This window comes from Abramis brama (genome assembly GCF_963993115.1).
Source record: "Abramis brama genome assembly, chromosome: 10".
Lineage (NCBI taxonomy): Eukaryota > Metazoa > Chordata > Actinopteri > Cypriniformes > Leuciscidae > Abramis > Abramis brama.
In genome coordinates, this window is record NC_139972.1 from 9,054,524 (window position 1) to 9,077,870 (window position 23,347).

At 35.9% G+C, this 23,347-nt stretch overlaps 1 protein-coding gene across 3 annotated transcripts in view; it reads left to right on the forward strand.

Annotated features, from left to right (window-relative positions):
• Positions 1–2,712: 2,712 nt before the first annotated feature.
• wdfy1 (WD repeat and FYVE domain containing 1) overlaps positions 2,713–23,347 on the forward strand; it is a 38,651-nt gene continuing 18,016 nt past the window's right edge. Inside the window, exons 1-13 of one of the 3 annotated variants that reach the window (XR_014607909.1) lie at positions 2,713–2,904; positions 8,318–8,385; positions 9,698–9,771; positions 11,109–11,163; positions 12,738–12,888; positions 14,028–14,140; positions 15,195–15,321; positions 16,318–16,423; positions 18,218–18,319; positions 18,970–19,100; positions 19,194–19,302; positions 20,392–21,845; positions 22,709–23,183. Coding sequence is in view for 2 of the 3 variants with exons in the window: in XM_084126000.1 (XP_083982126.1) it covers positions 2,768–2,904; positions 8,318–8,385; positions 9,698–9,771; positions 11,109–11,163; positions 12,738–12,888; positions 14,028–14,140; positions 15,195–15,321; positions 16,318–16,423; positions 18,218–18,319; positions 18,970–19,100; positions 19,194–19,302; positions 20,392–20,451 (1,233 nt within the window). In the remaining variant the exon portion in view is untranslated. Of the gene's footprint in view, positions 2,905–8,317; positions 8,386–9,697; positions 9,772–11,108; positions 11,164–12,737; positions 12,889–14,027; positions 14,141–15,194; positions 15,322–16,317; positions 16,424–18,217; positions 18,320–18,969; positions 19,101–19,193; positions 19,303–20,391; positions 23,184–23,347 lie in introns of those variants that run through there. The other 2 variants (XM_084126000.1, XM_084126004.1) reach the window with 2 other exon arrangements.

Consider the following 23,347-nt stretch of genomic DNA (forward strand, 5'->3'; position numbering starts at 1 on the left):
CAAGACAAGTTCACTTATCGGTTAAAGTCCATGTCATGCATAATAGTAATTTAAAGTGGATTTAAAAATGTTTTTTAATCAAAATTAAAAATTATTTTTGTTATATTTATATTATATTAAATTTATACTATATTTATGTTATATACGTATACATATGTTAGGCTAAATATATTCACAATTACGTATAATTATCTAAAAATAATATAAATGTAAATAATGTAACTTAATATAATAATTTCACATTCATGTAATGCACAATAATATTTTAATCAGTGTTGGGTGTAATTAATTACTTAGTAATCTAATTACTGCAATTGAATTACTTTTCCCTTAAAGCAAAGTTACAGACTACTCTTAATTTTTCTGTAATTTAATTATAGTTACTTCTGATGTAATTGCATTAAATACTGTATAGACTATGCAACAAATCTATGCAAAACAATAGTGGATTTAACATCAAAATATAATGTTAAAATGTATGTTTTTAATGTAACCTTCTCGCTTTACACACTTTGGTCAGTTCAAGAATAATATATGCAATTGTACATTGTTTATTTGTAAGAATTAAAAGAGCAGTTTCATTTCTATCCCTGTATTGTTCAACTGATCGAGGTTGATATGGGATTTAGAAAGTAATTAGTAATCCAATTCTTTTTAGAGAGATGAATTAGTACAGTAAAATAATTATTACACTGTAATTAGCTAGTAATTAATTACTGTACATAGATACAGTCGTGCTCAAAAGTTTACATACACCTTGCGGAATCTGCAAAATGTTAATTATTTTAACAAAATGAGAGGGATCATACAAAATGCATGTTTTTTTTTATTTAGTACTGACCTGAATAAGATATTTTACATGAAAGATGTTTACATATAGTCCACAAGACAAAAAAAGAAGAAGCTGAATTTATAAAAATGACTCGTTCAGAAGTGTTCTTGATTCTTAATACTGTGTGTCATTATCTGGATGATCCACGGCTGTTTTTGTTTTGTGATAGATGTTCATGAGTCCTTTGTTTGTCCTGAGTTAAACTGCCCAGTGTTCTTCAGAAAAATGCAAATTCTGCAGTTTTCCAGCATATTTTGCATATTTGAACTCTGTCCAGCTGTGACTGCATGATTTTGAGATCCATCTTTTCACACTGCAAGGACAGTTGAGGGACTCAAACAACTATTAAAAAAGCTATTAAAACTATTAAAAAAGGTTTAAACATTCACTGACGCTCCAGAAGGAAAAACGATGCATTAAGAGCCGGGGGTTGAAAAATCTTCCCGGAAACATGTAGGGTAAGCATCTTCTGTTGCTTCCGAAGGGCAGAACTAAATGAAAAGATTTGATATTTTAAATAAAATACGAAAAAGTTTGACATCTTTATCTTGTTCAAAAGTTTTCACCCCCTTCGTGTTTCTTTTTTTCTCAGAATTACGTGATATAAATTCGCAATTGCGAGAGAAAAAAGTCGCTTTAACACCTTTTCTATTTTTTATTCTGTGGGAAAAAAGCTTCCATAGCTAACTTTGGTATCGAAATTTTTACTGGTATCTTAAGATTTTTTGCATCATAACTGGCTGATAAAAAATATTTATGGACTGTAGCCTACATTTTCTTAAAGGGGTGGTATAATGCTCTTTTCACAATATGTAAAATAAGTCTCTGATGTCCCCAGAGTGTGTATGTGAAGTTTTAGCTCAAAATACCCCACAGATATCTTTATATAGCAATGGGTGAGCAAAAACGCACCGTTTTTTTTGTGTCTGTCCCTTTAAATGAAAATGAGCTGCTGCTCCCAGCACAGGGGGCGGAGCTACAACAGCTTGTGTCCTGAATATTTCAAAAACTTTTAGTCTTTTATGTTCAAAACAGAGTCAGACAAAGATGGAGAGACTCAAGAAGAAGTGACAACATGTAGACAACATTTCTGAATGGTTAGTTGATGAATTTATGTAGCTTATGTGTAGTTATCTTCTAGTCATTGATTAGCATATTCTGTCATGATAATCTTTAAACCGCATTCCCGGGGGTGGGGTTTATTTTAGGGTTAGTGATGTCACTAACCTGGGAGGAATGTTGTGTAGTCCCTACCAGTTTGTTGTAATCCATAAAAAGCGATTTCTTTAAAATAAAATATCTCCCTTTTCTTTGAACTTTGAGCGTTGTGATTTTGCAGATGTTGTTTATGCTCAAACAAACAGCAACATTACACACTAACAAAAGTTAGAAAAGTGAAATCATAATCAACAACCCCTTTAAACACTGGTCATTGGCAGGTGTGGTAACAAAAAAAGTTAGTTTTAGGCCCTGGTTGCAAAAAAATGCATTAATAATTTATTGTACACAATGTTAAAATTATACAGCATAGTTTGGAAGTAAACATCGGTCCCAGATAGCACACGTACATCACACAGACGTCTATAGGACGTTTCCTGTCAGATGTCAAATACTTTAGACGTTTAGAAAATGTTTTTTAAAATATCTTTATTGTTTATCTAATCTTTATCTAATGTTTATTATTTAGAATGTAAGAAAAAATTGACATCTTAAAGACGTATATCAGATGTCAGTAAACAGCAGATGGTTTCCAGATAAAGTGATCTTTAACAGACATCTTGAAGACGTTTTTCTTCTACATCTTTTTAACGTTCGCGTTTTTACGGAGCGTTACGGTATCTCGCGCTGTTGCGGCTGAACTTCCTCAACGCTCAGCTGACTCGAGAGGAGGAATCATCACACAAACACACAGAGGGAATCGAGGGGAAAACAGCGATGGCGGCGGAGATCCACTCGAGGCCTCAGAGCTTCAGACCCGTCCTGTTAAACAAGATCGAGGGCCACAGCGACACCGTGAACACGGCCGTGCTGATCCCGAAGGAGGACGGGGTTATTACGGTCAGCGAGGACAGGTAAGTTAACGTTACACGCGCCGGTGTAAACACGATCACATTATGTGACAACGCTGAAATCTACACTTGTCTCGTTTATCTGTTTATTTGTTTAAAAACATGCGTAATTATTATCCTATAATAATTTCTATAGCGGTAAATGGTAATACCATGGTACTATAGGTTTACCATGTTTAGGGTACCTCCATGATGTATGTCCTATGTTTTGAATAGAAGCACTTGAACTTTACAAGCTAGATGGTTGCTTGAAAACTTCAGAATTGAATATGAATTATGAATTACCATGGTAATCATAGAGCAGGAAATCTGTACAGGATATGTGTAACAGTTACAGTGAAACTGTGGTAAGTGTGTGTGTGTGTGTGTGTGTGTGTGTGTGTGTGTTTGCCACAACTGTCATAATGTGAACACAAATCAAAAGCAGAATGATTTTTAAAGCTTCTCACAGTGTTTGAAGATCTTGTGTTCATTTATTTAGATTTTACACTAACAATAATTGTTGTATATGAAAGCAGTTCTGCAACATAAGAAAAAAATGCTCTTGTAAATCACAATTATGATGTAAAAAGTAGGAATTCTGACACTGAGTCATATTTCTGAGATGAAAAGTTCATTAAATCAGAAAGTCATCTCATAAATATGACTTGGTATGTCATAATTTCATGTGTCTTTTGGACTTAGGCTATCAAGTATGATACGATTGATTACAGGCCAATCTATTATGTTTTATATATTACTAAGATTATTGTAGTTATTGTGGTAGATTGACGAAATGAATTTAAAATGACTGATTTACTGACAGCTTCTTACACTATTTGAAGAACATCCCATATTATTTTATTATCTTGGCATAATAGGTGGTTACCATGGTACTTTGGACATGTTTTACTTGTTTACATAGATATTGTAATCCATTTAAATGTATTTTTGGATAATACTATTTGTGTTGTTCACCTGGTTTTTATGAGGAAAACCTAATGGAAAACGCAACTTAAAGGGATAGTTCACCCAAAAATGAAAATGATCCCATGATTTACTTACCCTCAAGCCATCTTCTGTGTATATGGCGTTCTTCTTTCAGACAAACACAATCAGAGTTAGGCTATATTAATAAATATCCTGTCTCCTCCAAGCTTTAAAATGGCAGTGAATGGTGACTTGGATTTTGAAGCCCATAAAAGTGCATCCATCCATCATAAAAGTAATCCATACGCTTCCAGTGGGTTAATAAAGACCTTCTGAAGTGAAGTGATGCGTTTTTGTTTGAAAAATATCCATATTTGTAACTTTATAAACTATAATCACTGGGTTCCGGTACGACCGTACGCAAGTCGAGTGACCTCTGACCTGAAAATATTACCAAAAAAAGAAGAAAATTTTCATTTTGGGGTGAACTAACCCTTTAAACCAGCCTAAGGTGGTTAGCTGGTCTTTGAGCACGATCAAGCTGGTTTAGACAACATTTTTTGCTAGTGTTACTGGGGTTTGGATATTTAGTCAGCCAGTCCCCAACACTTAGGCTGGTTTAAGCCATTTTCTTTCAGCAGTGACGCTGGTTAAGTTCCTCTCAGGATGAACACATCAGTGCTTGCTTTGTTTCTGCAAGGCTTGAAATCATATCTGATGTCTTCATGCATTTCAACATAATCGTCTTAATGTTTCAAAACAATGACCTCCTTTTCAAATGGGATTCAAACATGTTTTTAAATGCTAAACAGGAGAAACAGCTGGCATCAACAGCATGTTTCCAGATGCCCATTAAGGGAAGCTTAAAGATGATCAATTAGCTAGAAAACAGCTCAAGAGTTCAACACGTGACGATAGAGAAGCAGATTTAAAAGAGATGAGTTGTGATTTATTCAGAGATCAAGATCAAATCTTATTTGTGCTGTCAGAATCATTTATATAGTTGTGAATGAACATGCTTTGAGTTTTTTCATCTCTGAATATATTTTACATTTGAATCATTCTGGCTCGACAGAACCGTGTTAGTGTAGTTGGAGAGACGTGTGTGGTCATGTCCTGATTACCTGCATTATTTGCCATGTGAGAGCAGGTGCACAAACATATGAAACGCTCGAGGTTTAGCAGGAACTGAAACTAAATTATCAGAGTTCAGCTGCTCCGGGGACATGTGTGTGTTTCTGTGCATGACCATCACACTTCAGCTGGTTATTTTTAGCTATTTTTATTTTTTATAATATTATTATATTATATTAATTTATTTATTGCTGTCAAAATAACCACGATTAATCAAATCTAACATAAGTTTATATATATATATATATATATATATATATACACACACATATATACATTATTATACACATTTTTAGGTTAGATGCAATTAATCACGATTAATCAATTTGACCACACATATATTATTTATTTATTTTATTTAAATAATACTGAACAATATTATAAACGCAACACTTTTGTTTTTGCCCCCATTTTTCATGAGCTGAACTCAAAGATCTAATACTTTTTCTATGTACACAAAAGGCCTATGATGGCCGTGGATGAATGGCACAACAATGGGCCTCAGGATCTCGTCACGGTATCTCTGTGCATTTAAAATGTCATCAATAAAATGCACCTGTGTTCATTGTCCATAACATACGCTTGCCCATACCATAACCCCACCCCCACCATGGGCCACTCGATCCACACTGTTGACATCAGCAAACCGCTCACCCACAGAACGCCATACATGCTGTCTGCCATCTGCCCTGTACAGTGAAAACCGGGATTCATCCGTGAAGAGAACACCTCTCCAAAGTGCCAGACGCCATTGAATGTGAGCATTTGCCCACTCAAGTCGGTTACGATGACGAACTGCAGTCAGGTCGAGACCCCGATGAGGATGACGAGCATGCCGATGAGCTTCCCTGAGGCGGTTTCTGACAGTTTGTGCAGAAATTCTTTGGTTATATAAACCGATTGTTGCAGCAGCAGTCCGGGTGGCTGGTCTCAGACGATCTTGGAGGTGAAGATGCTGGATGTGGAGCTCCTGGGCTGGTGTGGGTACACGTGGTCTGCGGTCGTGAGGCCGGTTGGATGTACTGCCAAATTCTCTGAAACGCCTTTGAAACGGCTTATGGTAGAGAAATGAACATTCAATTCACGGGCAACAGCTCTGGTGAACATTCCTGCAGTCAGCATGAATGAATGTGTTTGGGATGCCTGAAGTCTGGAACGCATAGACATCACCAGACGCTGGGTTTCATCCCTGGTGATGCTCTGCCAGGCCTCTACTGCAACTGTCTTCAGTTCCTGCTTGTTCTTGGGGCATTTTCCCTTCAGTTTTGTCTTCAGCAAGTGAAATGCACGCTCAATCAGATTCAGGTCAGGTGATTGACTTGGCCATTGCATAACATTCAACTTCTTTCCCTTAAAAATCTCTTTGGTTGCTTTCGCAGTATGCTTCGGGTCATTGTCCATCTGCACTGTGAAGCGCCGTCCTGAAGCATTTGGTCACAACATGCTTTTCTTCACAACATTTGGCCAGATCAAGAACACTCTCCAGGAGCTAGGTGTATGTGTGTCAAAGTCAACAATCAAGAGAAGACTTCACCAGAGTGAATACAGAGGGTTCACCACAAGATGTAAACCATTGGTGAGCCTCAAAAACAGGAAGGCCAGATTAGAGTTTGCCAAACAACATCTAAAAAAGCCTTCACAGTTCTGGAACAAAGATCAACTTGTACCAGAGTGATGGGAAGAGAAGAGTATGGAGAAGGAAAGGAACTGCTCATGATCCAAAGCATATCACCTCATCAGTGAAGCATGGTGGTGGTAGTGTCATGGCGTGGGCATGTATGGCTGCCATTGGAACTGGTTCTCTTGTAGTTATTGATGATGTGACTGCTGACAAAAGCAGCAGGATGAATTCTGAAGTGTTTCGGGCAATATTATCTGCTCATATTCAGCCAAATGCTTCAGAACTCATTGGACGGCGCTTCACAGTGCAGATGGACAATGACCTGAAGCATACTGCTAAAGCAACCAAAGAGTTTTTTAAAGGAGAACTCCGGTCAATTTTAACATTGAGCTCATTTTTTTGTAAATTTGGAGTGCTGTCAATACAGAGAACAACGACAAAATCCTCTTATCCTCTTTTTAAAATTTGCTCCCTATTGACTTCAATGGGGCAAGTAAACCTGCTTTTACCCTCTTAACATCCTTGATGTGTCATTACAAGTGCCCAGCCAATGTGAGTGATTCCTTCAGAGTGAACGCGTGTGAATCTGACTGCAGTATATGTGAAAGATATGAATAAAAATTAAGTTAATTCGGCCAGCGCTCATACCTGTATTTACATCCTGTTTTCGGTTGAAGTCCAAAGTAGTCGATTGTCGAGTTCACGCGCGTGATCATAGGTAACTAAACATATGCGCGTGAACTCGACAATCGACTACTTTGGACTTCAACCGAAAACAGGATGTAAATACAGGTATGAGCGCTGGCCGAATTAACTTAATTTTTATTCATATCTTTCACATCTACTGCAGTCAGATTCACCCGTGTTAACTCTAAAGGAATCACTCACATAACCTGTGCACTTGTAATGACACATCAAGGATGTTAAGAGGGTAAAAGCAAGTTTAAAATATGCCCCATTGAAGTCAATAGGGTGCAAATTTTAAAAAGAGGATAACACGGTGTAGGCAACACCGATTTTTGTCGTTGTTCTCTGTACTGACAGCACTCCAAATTTACAGAAAAATGAGCTCAATGTTAAAACTGACCGGAGTTCTCCTTTAAGGGAAAGAAGTGGAATGTTATGCAATGGCCAAGTCAATCACCTGACCTGAATCCGATTGAGCGTGCATTTCACTTGCTGAAGACAAAACTGAAGGGAAAATGCCCCAAGAACAAGCAGGACCTGAAGACAGTTGCAGTAGAGGCCTGGCAGAGCATCACCAGGGATGAAACCCAGCGTCTGGTGATGTCTATGCGTTCCAGACTTCAGGCTGTAATTGACTGCAAAGGATTTGCAACCAAGTATTAAAAAGTGAAAGTTTGATTTATGATTGTTAATCTGTCCCATTACTTTTGGTCCCTTAAAAAGTGTGAGGCACATATACAAACTGTTGTAATTCCTACACCGTTCACCTGATTTGGATGTAAATACCCTCAAATTAAAGCTGAAAGTCTGCAGTTAAAGCACATCTTGTTCGTTTCATTTCAAATCCATTGTGGTGGTGTATAGAGCCAAAGAGATTAGAATTGTGTCGATATTGTGCCAATATTTATGGACCTGACTGTATATATATTTATTTATTTATTTATTTATTTATTAAATCTTTACTTTCTTTTCATGTTCCAAACAAATAAATATATATTAATTTGGGTTGATTGTTATGTGGTATTTCATGTTTTATTTGAATGTCTTGTTGTTTGTTTATTTCAGGACGATTCGAGTTTGGCTGAAGCGTGACAGTGGACAGTACTGGCCCAGCATCTACCACACTGTGTCCTGTGAGTATCATTTCAACCAAAAATTAATTTCTTACTCGTAATATGTTCCTAACAGTGGAGCATGTTTAGCGTACTGTTCACGCTGTCATTTTCTTTACAATGAAAGTGAATGGAATCTCAAATATGGTGAGAGCAGGTTTGATGTGACATTTTGAGCATTAACCAAAAGGAAAATAACATGTTTTCAACACACAGTCTCCTGTTGTCTCACATACTGTACATTCACCAGTGTCACCAGTAAGTGCATGAAGGTTTAATGTGCCATTGCTCTTTTTGTTTGGGTTGCTTGACATGTCAAATTCTGGATCAAACTGGATCAGTGTTTGAGAAAAAGTAGGATTGTTGGAGAAAAATTGTTCGGAAACTGTTATTGTTTATACTTTTATAGTATTTCTTAGTATTTTTGATTAGCTAGATTTTTTTTCTGTTTTTATTTTAATATTAGTAATTTTGAAATGTGTGTGTGTGTTTGTTTTTATTAGTTTAATCTACTATTTCTGTTTAGCTTTAATGTATTTTATTTTCAGTTTTTGATTTAGAAATTGTGGTACTTGGAGCGGCACGATTCTAGAAACATCGCGTTTAAAAATAAATAAATAGAGATCACGATTCTTCCACGATGTAATTTACTAGAGGTTCAGACAAAATGTTAATTGCTGGAGTCTATTTAAAAATGTTTAATTCATTTCAATGTATTATTTAAAAAGAAAAGCGGTTTACTTGAATGATAAATACTTCACTTGTTTCATTACTGTATGAATCAGCGTTTCGAATCTCTTGAATGAATGATTCAATGACACGTACATATATTTAACAGTCACTTGTCGCCACCTACTGGCGTAACGATGTAATTGATACAATTGCTAATTGAAGTGCAAATTTTGGTCGCTTCCGTAGACATCAGTGTTTATATCCGAACTATAAACTTTTCTCCCAGTACTTCTGTAAGAATTAGAAAATTTGTAAGACAGAAATAATGATACTGTGTGGTTGAAAAGACTGTTTGTGAAGCTGTTTCATATCTATACATAACCGCTCTCTCTGGGTCTGAACGCAGATCTTTTAATGATTAATCGTGCAGCTCTAGTAGTTTTTCAACTTGTTGAGTAGTTTTCAAGGCAACATTTCTAATTTTCATCTAAGTTTTTTTTAAAGTTAATGTTTAATATGTATATTTTCTATTATTTTAGCTTTCAATTAAAAAAGCTAAGTGTTGTTTTTGGTGCCGCTAGTAGCACAGAAATGACACACTTCACCTTTAAGCAGCAGAAGTCTCAGAGGATGTAGGTCAAGTGTTTCTCTTTCTGTCCAGCTCCGTGTTCCTGTATGTCATATCACCATGAGAGCAAGCGGATCTTCATAGGACAGGACAATGGGGCCGTTGTGGTAAGTGTCACTGTATCGCCCCCCCGAGGGCCAGAGTGTTTTCAAATGTTGAATATTATGACTCTATAGGTGCTTCCCAACCGGAAAGCTGCATCCTAGTGAAGTTGTGTCCTTTCTAATCTTGGCTTGTAGGCTAAAATAAAAGATAACATTTATGCCTTAATCTACAAGAACATTATTTTTGTCCTACATTTTATTCAGTGCCGACTCATTTTCCATCAGTTATGCTTCGGGAATTGGAATGTGTGCAAAGGATTGTGGGTTATTGAAGGACATGAAGGATAAACGTGATGCATCCTTCAAAATGAGCTGAATAAAACACGCAAAACGAAGGCTGTCTTCCAAAGATCCTTCAGTTTGAGACTTGGCAGTCGAGATATGCAGCCATATCTCTTTAGATGCCTGTAGTGAGGGCAACTGTACATGTTTGTGTATTAAAGGGATAGCTCACCCAGAAAATAAACATTTTCGTAATTTGCTTGCCTTCATATCATTCCCAACCTGTATGGTTTTCTGTGGAGAAAAAAATTGAGATGTTTAGCAGAATGTTCACACTGCTCTTTTTTTTATACAAAGGACGTACACTACTGTTAAAAATTAGGTGTTGGTTAGAATTATTTTAATTATCATTGAAATAAAAAGTCTTCTGCTCACCGAGGCTGCATTTATTTAATTAAAAATACAGAAAAATCGTTAATATTATTACAATTTATAATAAGTATTTTCTACGTGAATATATTGTAAAATGTAATTTATTCCTGTGATCAAAGCTGCATTTTCAGCATCATTACTCCAGTCTTCAGCGTCACATGATCCTTCAGAAATCAGTCTAATATGATGATTTGCTGCTCAAGAAACATTTTATTAATTATTATCAATGTTGAAAACAGTTGCTTTTTTTAATGGTAGTTTGATGAATAGAAGTTGAAATCAGTATTTATTTGTAATATAAATCTTTTGTGACATTATAAATGTATTTACTGTTAATTTAAATCAATTTAATGCATCCTTGTTGAATAAAAGTATTAAAAAAACCCTCTAAAAAAATAAATACAAAAATCTTACTGACCCCTAATGTTTGAACGGTAGTTTATATAGGGACTGTGGACAAAAAGCACCATAAAAGTAATCAGAAGACTTGAAATATATGCTTTAATGATGCTTTATTTGTCCTTATTTGGATCTTGAGAGTCCCGATCACTGTGTGGAAAGAGATCTTATTTTGCGTGTCACAAACAGCTGAAAGTCATCTGGGTTTGTAGCCACATTAGGGTGAGTAAGAGGGTAAAGTAACACATTGAGTTAATCTGTGATCTTCTTTTCTCTGTCTCTCACAGGAGTTCCTCATCTCAGAAGATTTCAACAAAATGAACCATGTAAAAACATACCCAGGTAAAACCAGAGACTTATGTGTTATTTCCATTAGTGTTCTAACATACTTTAGATGATGGGTTGGATTTCCCTTCCAACACACACACACACACACACACACACACACACACACACACACACACACACACACACACACACACACACACACACACACACACTCACACACACACACACACCACTACTTTACTTTGGCCCACCCAATCACTTGAGGATCATTTGTTTTTTTCCCAGCATGCCCTGGGGCTAAGATTCTCATGTGAGCTCTCACTAGACACTTAGACACTCACACACAAGATGATTATGGCTGGATGAGTCAGAGCTGCTCTGGAAAATGTGTCTGGAGAAAACCGGACAATGCCAGGAAAGCATGTGTGTGTGTGAGAGAGACGGTATTCCGGCTTATAACGGTCAAATATTGTAGTTGACTTAATTTGAATGAATTAGTTGGTATTGTGATCTGCATTATGTTCATTTCGGATCAGATACAGTTACACTGTTAGTTGCCCTACCAGGACACACAATGACATCATCAGATGATGACATCGTCTCACAAACATCTCGACACACAATACTCTCTGCCTTCAAAGCCAATGTCAAAAGTGTGTTTGTGTGCTGAATCTTACTGATCCACACTATCCACAATTCATGGAATACTGTATCCCACAAAATTATCCCAATAATATTTTTTCTTAACTCATTATTTGATTGAACTGCCAAAGGTTAAGACATTTGACCCAAAATCATTACAATTATTAAAAATTTAATTAATTAAAATTCTAAATAACTACATTTTTTTTTAAATATAATTAATTAAACATGCATGCAAAAACCAAAAAACTGTTACTTTAGTATTTTTTTATTCTTCAAATATTAATATTTTGAATTATATTTATGTTTTCATTTGAACTTTTGTTCAATCTTTTGTATGCTAATTTTTATTTGTGCTTTTGTCATTGTAATTTGTTTATATATATATATAAATACTGGTTAGTATTTATTTATTTCCAGTTATAATTTAGTGTTTTAGTGGGGTTTTTTGTGTGATTTCGGTTAGTTGCCAAGGCATCATTTCTAATTAATTAGTTAGTTATTCTAATTCTAATAGTTTTTTTTAAATCAAATAATTGTAGTTTATTTTTAGGTTTATTTTTTTTTAACAAAACTGTTTTTAGTAGTTTTAGTTAACAATAATAACCCTAATTTAAATGAGATCATGTGACAACAATGTAGCATGCTACAGTTTATCATGCATTAAGCAGACAGTTTCACATACACACACTGCCCTATGTACTCATCGGTGTGGAAGTGTATGAACTTTACAAGGCAATTTTGTCATTCAACCTCAGAATGTTGAGAGCATGAAATGTCCAACATTCCACTCTTTGTTTTTTCGGTTAATTTAAGTGGATCATTTGAGTATTAAAAGTTCTATTTGGAATTCTCAGTGTGAACACACTACTCACACTATTGACACTACAGAACGGCACAACTACACAAAATTGGGACACACATATTGTCTCAGACCTTTTGAACCTTGATCTTCACCAAGTGTGTGTGTGTGTGTGTGTGCGCAGCCCATCAGAACCGTGTGTCAGACCTCATCTTCTCTCTGGAGAGTCAGTGGGTGATCAGTACGGGTCATGATAAAAGCATCAGCTGGATGAGCACTCAGAGCGGCTCTATGCTGGGACGCCACAGCTTCGGCTCATGGGCTTCCTGTTTACAGTATCCTTCACTTCAGTCTGTCCCTGAGAAATATTTCTAATGCATTTTTACATTTTATGCATGTGATTTCTCTGGATCGCAGTGGTTTCTGCAGTGTTGGAGGTAACGTTACATGTGTTAACACAGTATATTATTAATAATATAAAAAATATTATTATTTATTATATTGTTACTTTAAAATGTGTATGCACTTTGGTCAGAATTTCTGTCCAGTTTGGGGTCTGTAAGATTTTTAAGCTCACCAAAAATACTGTAAAAACAGTAATACTGTGAATTTTTTTTTACAATTTAAAAGAACTGTTTTCTATGTGAATATATGTTCATATGTAATTTATTCCTGTGATCAAAGCTGAATTTTCAGCATCATTACTCCAGTCTTCAGTGTCACATGATCCTTCAGAAATCAGTATAATATGCTAATATGCTGCTCAAGAAACATTTCTGATTATTATTATCAATATTGAAAACAGTTGTGCTGCTTCATATTTTTGTGGAAACCGTAGTTCTGCTCATGCATATCTAGTTTACAAGTCCCTGAATATCTTTCAAAGACATTTTGATTAAATAGATGCACCGATATGAACATTTTAATAACCTATATTTTTTTATATCTGAAAGCCGATAACCGATATTTTGACCGATAAATCTTAATCCATTTGTTATGTAATTTTTGAGAGCCTGATTACAAAAACAAAAGTCTCTCCATTAAAAGCCACGTCTCAAGCACACAATTATAATGTTTTCAATATAATTTTATGTAGCCGATATGACAGGCTTACGCTGCACATGTTGCACTGAACTGTATTTTCCTTTTTTGAAGTTATTTCAATCATATTTCAAGCAATTCAAAATCAGATCCATCATGGCGAACAGTGCACAGTGAAGGAAATAATACATTATTTGTCAGCTTTAATATATCGGCCAAATTTTCTTATTGGGCCGATAAAGATAGCATTAAAAATGAACATGTATTGGCTGATACCGATATGGTGGCCCATATATCGTTTATCACTAAATAGATTCATTATAAATTTGAATGTATTGGCAAATGAATTAGTGTCTTAAACTGGTTTAAATATGATTTTTGTTATTAGGATTATTTCCTCTCTTCTGTCTTGTTTTCTTGACTACATATGCAGATATGATAACGAAACCCAGCATGCCTTTGTGGGAGATCATTCAGGGCAGATCACTCTACTGAAACTGGATGAACAGTCGTGTTCTATCATTACCACACTAAAGGGGCATGAAGGTAACACACCTTCAAATACACATTTATATACATACATATATATATATATATATATATATATATATATATATATATATATATATATATGGCCACACCAAAGGTCAAGTCTTAATTTTATTTCTATAGCTCTTTTCAATGTCTATAATACCTTGAGGCCCCGATATACTCATGGCGTAGTTCTTTTTCGTTCTTCGCGAAGGGGTAAAAAGAAATTTTAAATGTATGTGACCAGTGGTTTACTGTTAGTGAACATCCCGACACTGAGAGCGGTGTTTAGATGAATATGTAAATATGTGCTGAGCGCTTTCCTCTCAGTAACAAAATAAACAAATAAAATAACGAGGTGAGAAAACAGCAGTAAAGAAAGCATCTGATCATAGAGATTTTAAAGTGTTTGCACAAACTCTGCAATTCAGCACTCCAGTCATGTTACGTCACTTTATTTATATACCACTTTATACAATAGATTGCTTGAAAGCAAACAGCTTTACATAATTAAACATGACAAAACAGTGTCTGTGTCTCTGTCAATTAGAATTACACATTCAGTTTCTACTGTAAAGCAGCTCTCCAGTGTGTTCATGTTTTGGACTGAACAAAAGAAATGAAAAGGAGAAGATTTCCACGTCAAAGAAGGCGGAGCCTCAGAGCCACACCCACCTATTACATCATCGCCATGTGCCAATGGTAGTTCGAGGTGTTCACCAGCCAGAGCGAACTTCTTTGGCAAGCTGTTTTGAAATCCCCTGAAACAAACTCCAAACTCCTTCATTTTTGGCCTGATTTTGTTTGAAATGACATCACACCAGTTCGTTCTTCGATTTCGCTGGAATTATATTGGGGCCTTTATGGTCCACATTAAGCAGTTCAGAGCTAAAAAGGAAATTTAGTCAGATTTAGCTCACTTTTGAGGACAGTTTTGTCTCCGAACTATAGCTTGCTTTTTCTCAACTCATATACACACATCTGAGTGTCTTTCGAATCTGGTTTCACAGTTTTGTGAAAGAACTGATTCCTTTAACACTCTTCTGTCTGTCTGTCTGTGTGTCTGTAGGTAGTGTTGCTGTGTTATATTGGGATCCAGTTCAGAGGTGGCTGTTTTCTGGAGCATCTGATCACAGTGTGATCATGTGGGACATTGGTGGCAGACAGGGACGCACATTACTACTGCAGGGACACCAGTGAGACACACACACACACACACACACACATACACACGTATATGTGGTTTACGTGGACTCTCCATAGACATAATGTTTTTTTATTCTGTACATCTGTACAAACTGTATATTCTCTCCCCTTACACTAACCCTACCCCTACCCCTAAACCTACCCAACACACACACACACACACACACACACACACACACACACACACACACACACACACACACACACACACACACACACACACACACACTAACCCTACCCCTAAACCTACCCAACACACACACACACACACACACACACTCTAACCCTACCCCTAAACCTACCCATCACACAAAATTTTCTGCATTTTTTAATCTAAAAAAACACAGTTTAGTATGTTTCTTTTAAGCCATTTGGTTTACAAGGACACAGGAAACCATGTTTACGTTGTAATAGCCATGTCATTTTATACATATGTGTCCTCATAAATCATATATAAAAGAACCACACACACACACACTTGACAGTTATAGACTTAATGAAACATTGCTATAAGTGCTACTAGGCTGTGAATGGGCATTAGAAACCAAAATTGAGAACTACTGAGAAATATAAGTATTTCTCTATTTTCAGTTCCATTTCTTTAGAAGAAAATACTGAAAGTGAATGATTTTCATGACTTTCAGTTACAAAGTGTGGTGTAAGAGAGAATGTAGATTCCTTTTCACAAAATAAATCACTTTAGGGTGAAACTAGACCTTTATGGGGTTTATTTTGTTGTAATAACCTTCTGACTACATTTATTACCTGTACATTTAATAAATATTTAATTTTAAGTCAGTAAATGAACATGAAAGATCGATTTGAGATTGTTTGAATTATTTTATTATGTGAGATTATAGAGACCACAGAGCATGACACTTCTTTCAACAACTATAAAAAATCGAATCCGACCCTTAACATTTGAACTCTAGTGTAATTAATCAGTTGTCTGGTCCAGTCAGTCATTCTGTGTCTGTCTGTCTCAGTGAGAAGGTCCAGGCGTTGAGGTATCTGCGTTTGACCCATCAGTTGGTGTCCTGCTCTGCTGATGGAGGAATGACAGTGTGGAACATGGACGCAACTCGAGAAGAGGTACTTATACAGTAGTTGACATCATATATGGACGTATATGTTACTATTTCATGTTTTAGCAGAGGTGGACAAAGTACACAACTTCCTTACTTGAGTGAAAGTACAGATACTACTGGTCAAATATTACTCCGTTACAATTAAACATTGTAAAGAGTGATTTTTACTGAAGTAAAAGTACAGAAGTACTCGTTTTTCAAAGTACTTAAGTATCAAAAGTAAAAAGTAAATGTCAATGCATTGTTGTATTATTGTTGCATTGTTGTGTGTAATACTTACAGTACCGTATGCCTCTGAATCTACGCCTGCCTACCCTCATATCAATATCACATTTATTTCTAGAGCACAGTTCCAGTAGTGGGATTGAATGTGAGATTGAGTAAGTCACTCAATAACGTCCACAATGGTTTCGGACACCCAAATGGCTGTTCCCTCTAAGAGTGTCCTATTTAAACTTTTTTGGCTCTTAGTATGAATATGTTAGCCTTACTGTTATCTATAAGCTAGTGTGCTCCAAAACAATGACAAAATTCGCATTTAGAAGACCAAACCCAACGTTGAAAATGAAAATCAGATTGACGTCAGAAACCAACATCATTCGGGTTCTGACGTCAACCCGACTTTCATTTCCAACCAAAAAGCAACCCCTGACTGACGTTACTACTTTCTACTCAAGGACCTGACAGAATTGTAGTGGAGTAAAAAGTACGATATTTGTCTTTCAAATGTAGTGAAGTTAAAGTAAAATGTCTTCAGAAAAAATAATACTCAAGTAGAGTACAGATACTCAAGTAAATGTACTTTGTTACTGTCCACCTCTGTGTTTTAGCATGGCTGGACCGCTGTATTGACCAATTAGCGCCCTGGACGGGAACTGTCTGTTTTATTAATATGCCCGGCCAAAAATAAAAAGTCTATGATTGGATCATAATTGCAGTGATTATTATGTTTCTATCATGTTGTATGTTTGGCAACAGTTCTTCTAACCCTTACTGATGGAGTGTGTAGCTTTTCATTTCTTAAACAACCATGTAGAAAGACACATCATGGCCATATTCCAGCATGACAGTGTCAAGATTCATCAGACTCAAACTGTGAAAGAACAAGATCTTGACCAAAAATGTATGCACCTCTTGATGGAAATACATGTAGAGATGGTAGAGATTTTTGGTCAAGATCTTGTACTGTCAATGCAAGAGTCCAGCACTCTAAAGTCTCCTCCAGCACATCCCAGAGACTTTCAATGAATTTAAGATCTGGACTCAGAGGAGCCGATTCGTGTGAAACTGATTCTTCATTCTCCTCACAAACGTTCTTTCACCGTTTGATCCTGATGAATCTTGACACTGTCATGCTGGAATATGGCCATGATGTCTTTCTAATTGTTTAAGAAATGAAAAGCTACACACTCCATCAATTAGGGTTAGAAGAACTGTTGCCAAACATATAACATGCTGGAAACATAATAATCACTGCAATAATGATCCAGTTATAGACTGTTAGGCATTTGCCTATTTAAATCCAAACAGTGACTTATTTTGGCCGGGCAGTGTAGTACAAGCTCAGTCACACACTGGACACAAACACGCATATCAGAACATATTCTTGAATGAATCAATGGCCAAATGTATAATCATGGAGCAGTGACGAAGTTTTCTGGGTGTCGTCATGGCAACCCCTGCGTCAGTCATTAAAGTCACATTCATCTCTATGGTGACCTGAAAGCGGCTCAGACTCAGAATTTCATCTCTCTCTCTCTCTCTCTCTCTCTCTCTCTCTCTCTCTCTCTCTCTCTAGGCTCCACAGTGGCTGGAGAGTGATTCCTGTCAGAAATGCGAACAGCCGTTTTTTTGGAATATAAAGCAGATGTGGGACACTAAGACCCTGGGGCTCCGACAGGTACCACCTCTACATCATATCTTTTGCATTTAAAGGGATAGTTCACCCAATAAAAAATGAATAAATGAAAATTAGCCCATGATTTACTCACCCTCAAGTCATCCTAGGTGTATATGACTTTCTTCTTTCAGACGAATACAATCAGAGTTATATATAAAGAAATCCTGGCTCTTCCAAGCTTTATAATGGCAGTGAATTGCAGTTTCTGTTTTGAAGTCCATAAAAGTGCATCTATCAAGCTAGAATTTTACTATGTAACATGTTAAATATCAAATATTTTTCTCACACAAACTCATCGCTTCGCTTTTCTTCACTTCGCTTCAAAAGGTCTTTATTAACCCCCCGGAGCAGTGTGGAGTTCTTTTATCATGGATAGATGCACATTTATGGACTCAAAACAGAAACAGCAATTCACTGCTATTATAAAGCTTGGAAGAGTCAGGACATTTTTTTTATATAACTCCGATTGTATTCGTCTGAAAGAAGAATATCATAATGTCATATACACCTAGGATGACTTGAGGGTGAGTAAATCATGGGATAATTTTCATTTTTGGGTGAACTATCCCTTTAAGCCTGTTATTCATCTGCACTCTCTAAGTTGTGTTAATGCTTCACTATGTAATGCCCGTGTCATATCCTGTCCTCAGCATCACTGCAGGAAGTGTGGCAAGGCCATTTGTGGGAAGTGTAGTTCTAAACGCTCCACGTACCCCATCATGGGCTTTGAGTTCCAGGTGCGCATGTGTGACGACTGCTACGACACGATAAAAGAGGAAGAGTGAGTCGTTTTATTTTAAGTTTGTCTTCTTTCTGTTCTCTTTGCTTTTCTGTTTGGTTCTTATTCTTGTGTATTTACATACGCGCATTGCAGTCGGACTCCTCTGGCTACGTTTCATGAAGGGAAACACAACATCTCTCACATGGACATGGACCCGAGCCGAGGACTGATGGTCACATGTGGGACTGATCGAGTTGTTAAGGTCATACACTCATGCCTGATCTCTTTCATTCTACTGTTTTAGTGACTATGCTTGAAGGAGCATACTGTGATACAGTTTATTTCTGCCGCTGCCATATCTATACTAATACATTTTTTTAATATGCATAGACTTTCCAGATGAATTACTACATTTGTTAAACTGTGCAGAATATAACCAGATCACACTGCATGGAACATCATATTCCACAATTCAATGCACCCAACTTTTTTCATTTTTCATTGAGACAAATGAAATAAAAATAGCCAGGATTTTAAAACATCTACCTGAATTGATTATTTGATTTTATATATATATATATATATATATATATATATATATATATATATATATATATATATATATATATATATATATATATAATTATTATTTTTATTTTTTTTAAATCTGTATAATTTAATTGATGATTCAATGACTTGCTTATTAAGACTTCACTTGTTTCAAAAATGAATGAATCGGCGTTTTTGAAGGAATCTCTTGAATGAATTATTCATTGGCAAATACATTCAATGACAAATAACAGTCACTTGTCTCCACCTACTGGTGTAATGATGTAATTGATACAATCATTATCTGAAGAATCGAGATGCTTTCGAAACGTTATTTACTCTATTTTGATTGCTATTGTATTCTATTTCAAAATTATATATATATATATATATATATATATATATATATATATATATATATATATATAACAAAAACCTTTATGTTAGATGTGATTAATCAATTTGACAGTCCTAATATAATTTAATGAAATTTTATGAAAATTAGAATTGTAGTACTACACAAAAGTACATAACAAAATTACTAAAACTAAAACTAAACCGCGCATATAAAAAATAGCTAATTCAAAATATTAATAAATACTATAATTGTATATAAAAAAATATTAAAATAACACTGCTAGTACATTATAGAATTTGTTCATTAATCCATTTATTCATGTTATGTGTGAATGGTTTTACATCCAATTTACTCAAATTTGTTGCAATTGTGTTTGATGAATGAAGTCTTCTCCTCCCCTCTGATTGGTCCTCCCTGCTAATCGTTTGATGGGTCTGTCCACAGATCTGGGACATGACGCAGGTGGTGGGCAGCAGTGTAGCGGCGGGATTCTCTCCCCGCTGATTGGTTGTTTTCTGAAGGCTCCGCCCACACTCCACCAACAGATATCTGTCGCGGATCATGGAAACACTCACCTACCTGTCTAACTCTCTCGTCCTTCAGCTGTGGAGTCTACGCAAATCGGACAGTTCAATACCGTGTATGTCAATATGTGTGTGTTATTGGGATGGTCCTTGATTTTCTGAATCGGAGGCATTCATGACTCTTATGAGGTATGATGGCCTGGATTTGAGCGAACATGAACTCAAGGTACTTCTAAAAGCACAATATTTGCCCTCTCTCTCTCTGTGTGTGTGTGTCCCTCTATCCATAAGTACCATTCTAAAAAACAGGAAGCATTATTTTCATCCAACATCCTGTTTATTTATCCATCTGTCTTGTTTATCTTTCTTTCACTTTTTGAATTTGAGTGCCACTACTGGCTATAGTAACCACCACTTGCATTCATTCTCATACAAACTTGCTCCCCACCACCCCCCCCAAAAAAAGTGTCACTAAACCCAATAAAGCTCAAACTTAGAGACAGACGGGTTCAGGTCAGGTAGGTGAGGATAATTAAATGTAGCATATAAAATCCATGAAACATTTTATGACTAAACACATTCAGTTAGTACACAAGGTTTGTAGAGTTTTTCTGTTAAACACTATTTATAGCATTAATCATCGTTTCTCTGTGGTTTAGGGACAAATTAAAGTGATGGTTAACTCATAAATTACAATTTGTCAACATTTATTCACTTTCTTCTGTGGAACGGAAAATTAGACATTTAGCAGAATATTGATGCTGTTCTTTCCATACAATAGAAGTGAATGAGAACTTGGGCTCCAAAAATCGTAAAATGAGTCCATACGACGTGTGCACTATATAACAACTCTTCTGAAACCTAATGATAGCTTCCAAAACCAAAAATAGTATAGTAGTGGTTAAAATCTCATTGTTTGCATATTTTAAGTTGCCATTTTGCATTTGTGTGCGTACAAACCCCCTAATCCTAATGGCAAATTGTGATGGGAAAAATATGAGATGTTTAGAAAAAATATGTCAATACATTTGCGTTCCTAAATACAAAACCTTTGTGTTGGCGTGTAAAGACCTCAAAGTTTTGTGAGCAAACGCAGAGTTTCTAGATGGAAAGAGAACGCAAAAAAACATCGCCATATAATTTTTCCTCCTATCTCATATATATATTTTTTATTATTACCGTGTCCCTTTAAAGGGGCTCTGTAGTAACGATACAACCACTGGTATCATTTCGCGCTAGCGAATAGATATGCAAATGAGATCTGAGAGACTTGAGTTTTTTAGCATTTCAGTCCCTGCCACAAAGCTACTTGGTATATAAACATTTTTTTGTGTGTTCCACCGAAGTAAGAAAATAATACGGCTTTGAAACGGCGTGAGTAAATGATGACAGAATTGTCATTTTTGGGTGCACTATTTCTTTAAGTATTGGGCTTCAGACTCAAGCTGTGCCACTGTAAGCAGCTTCTAGGTGATTTAAATTTGCATACAGCTCACTAATGTAACACTGGCCAATGAGAAGATAGAACTATAACCTGTTTACAAACATTATAACTGACCAGCGATGTTTCTGGCTTACTTTCGATATCTTGATGAGATCGCGTCTGGAGTTCCCCTCAGTCGTTATCTAGGTCGTTCATTGTCTTGACGAGTTCTCTGTTCCTTGCCCTGGATTGCACAGTTTGTGTGTGTTCATGATCTGAGGGTACAAACGGCGTTTGTGCGAGTGTTTGCATTTAATGGCTGATTTGTGCCTTTGTAAAGCGCTTGCTTCACACCGCTCGTTTTGATTTGGCCACATGCCGCGCTTTGTAGATAATCTCATTCCCATTCATAAACTTATTTTCCTAATATTTGCTTCATGTATCGTAAATCCAAGATGAGACAGAAAGCAGATTTTGTGTGTTGTATGACATTTTTGTTTCATTTAATTGGATAGATCCTGGCGACGATTGTAATTTCTCATCGCATCTTTCATTTTCGTTTATAATTGTTCTTATTGTGTTCTTAAAGGGATAGTTCACCTAAAAAATTAATGTCTATCATTCATTTACTCACCCTCAGGTTGTTCCAAAACTGTATGAATTTATTTCTTCTTCTGAACACAAAATAAGATATTTTGAAGAATGTTGGTAACCAGACAGTTGATGTGTCCCATTAACTTCCATTTTAACCTTTTTCCAAGGTTAACTAACTCAAAATTAGACAGAAATTCATACAAGTTTGGAACAACTTGAGGGTGAGTAAATGATGACAGAAATAATACATTTTGGGGTGGACTATCTCTTTAACATCTATTTTACCGAAACTGACACTTCAGAGTCACGCCGCTTTGCAGAGATCACAGTTCAGTTTAACCACCATGTAAAATTGAAAAACTTGTTTTCTTTATCTTCAGACATTGAAAACACTGTAAATTTCACCACGCTTCTAATGATTGAACTCTAAAACTGTAAATAACTCTAAATGACTTTGAGACCTGTTTTTCTATGTTCTTTTTTCTAAGACTTGCTTTACTTCAGTAGTACTTAAGTATTATTCTCTCTATGTGTACAAAGTTGAGCTTCTGTGCTGGAACGCTCAAACATATGTATTTTTCATACGAAAATCTCTTGCCGCTAATATGAAAACTGACACAAGTCTTAATGCTGACTGGTAGTTTCTGCCCAGAGATTGAACGAAATATTACAATAAAGTTCTAAGCTGTATCTGACATGTAAGGTATATAGTTTTTCCTAGTCTTTTTTGAATTGCATGTTAAAATTGTTTATTTTTTTATTTTTAAGTTTCTTGGGTGAATCCTACAGAACTTCTAAAAGTGATGGAAAAGACATGAGATGGGATGAACAAAATAATATGCATTCGCTTTCCCACATA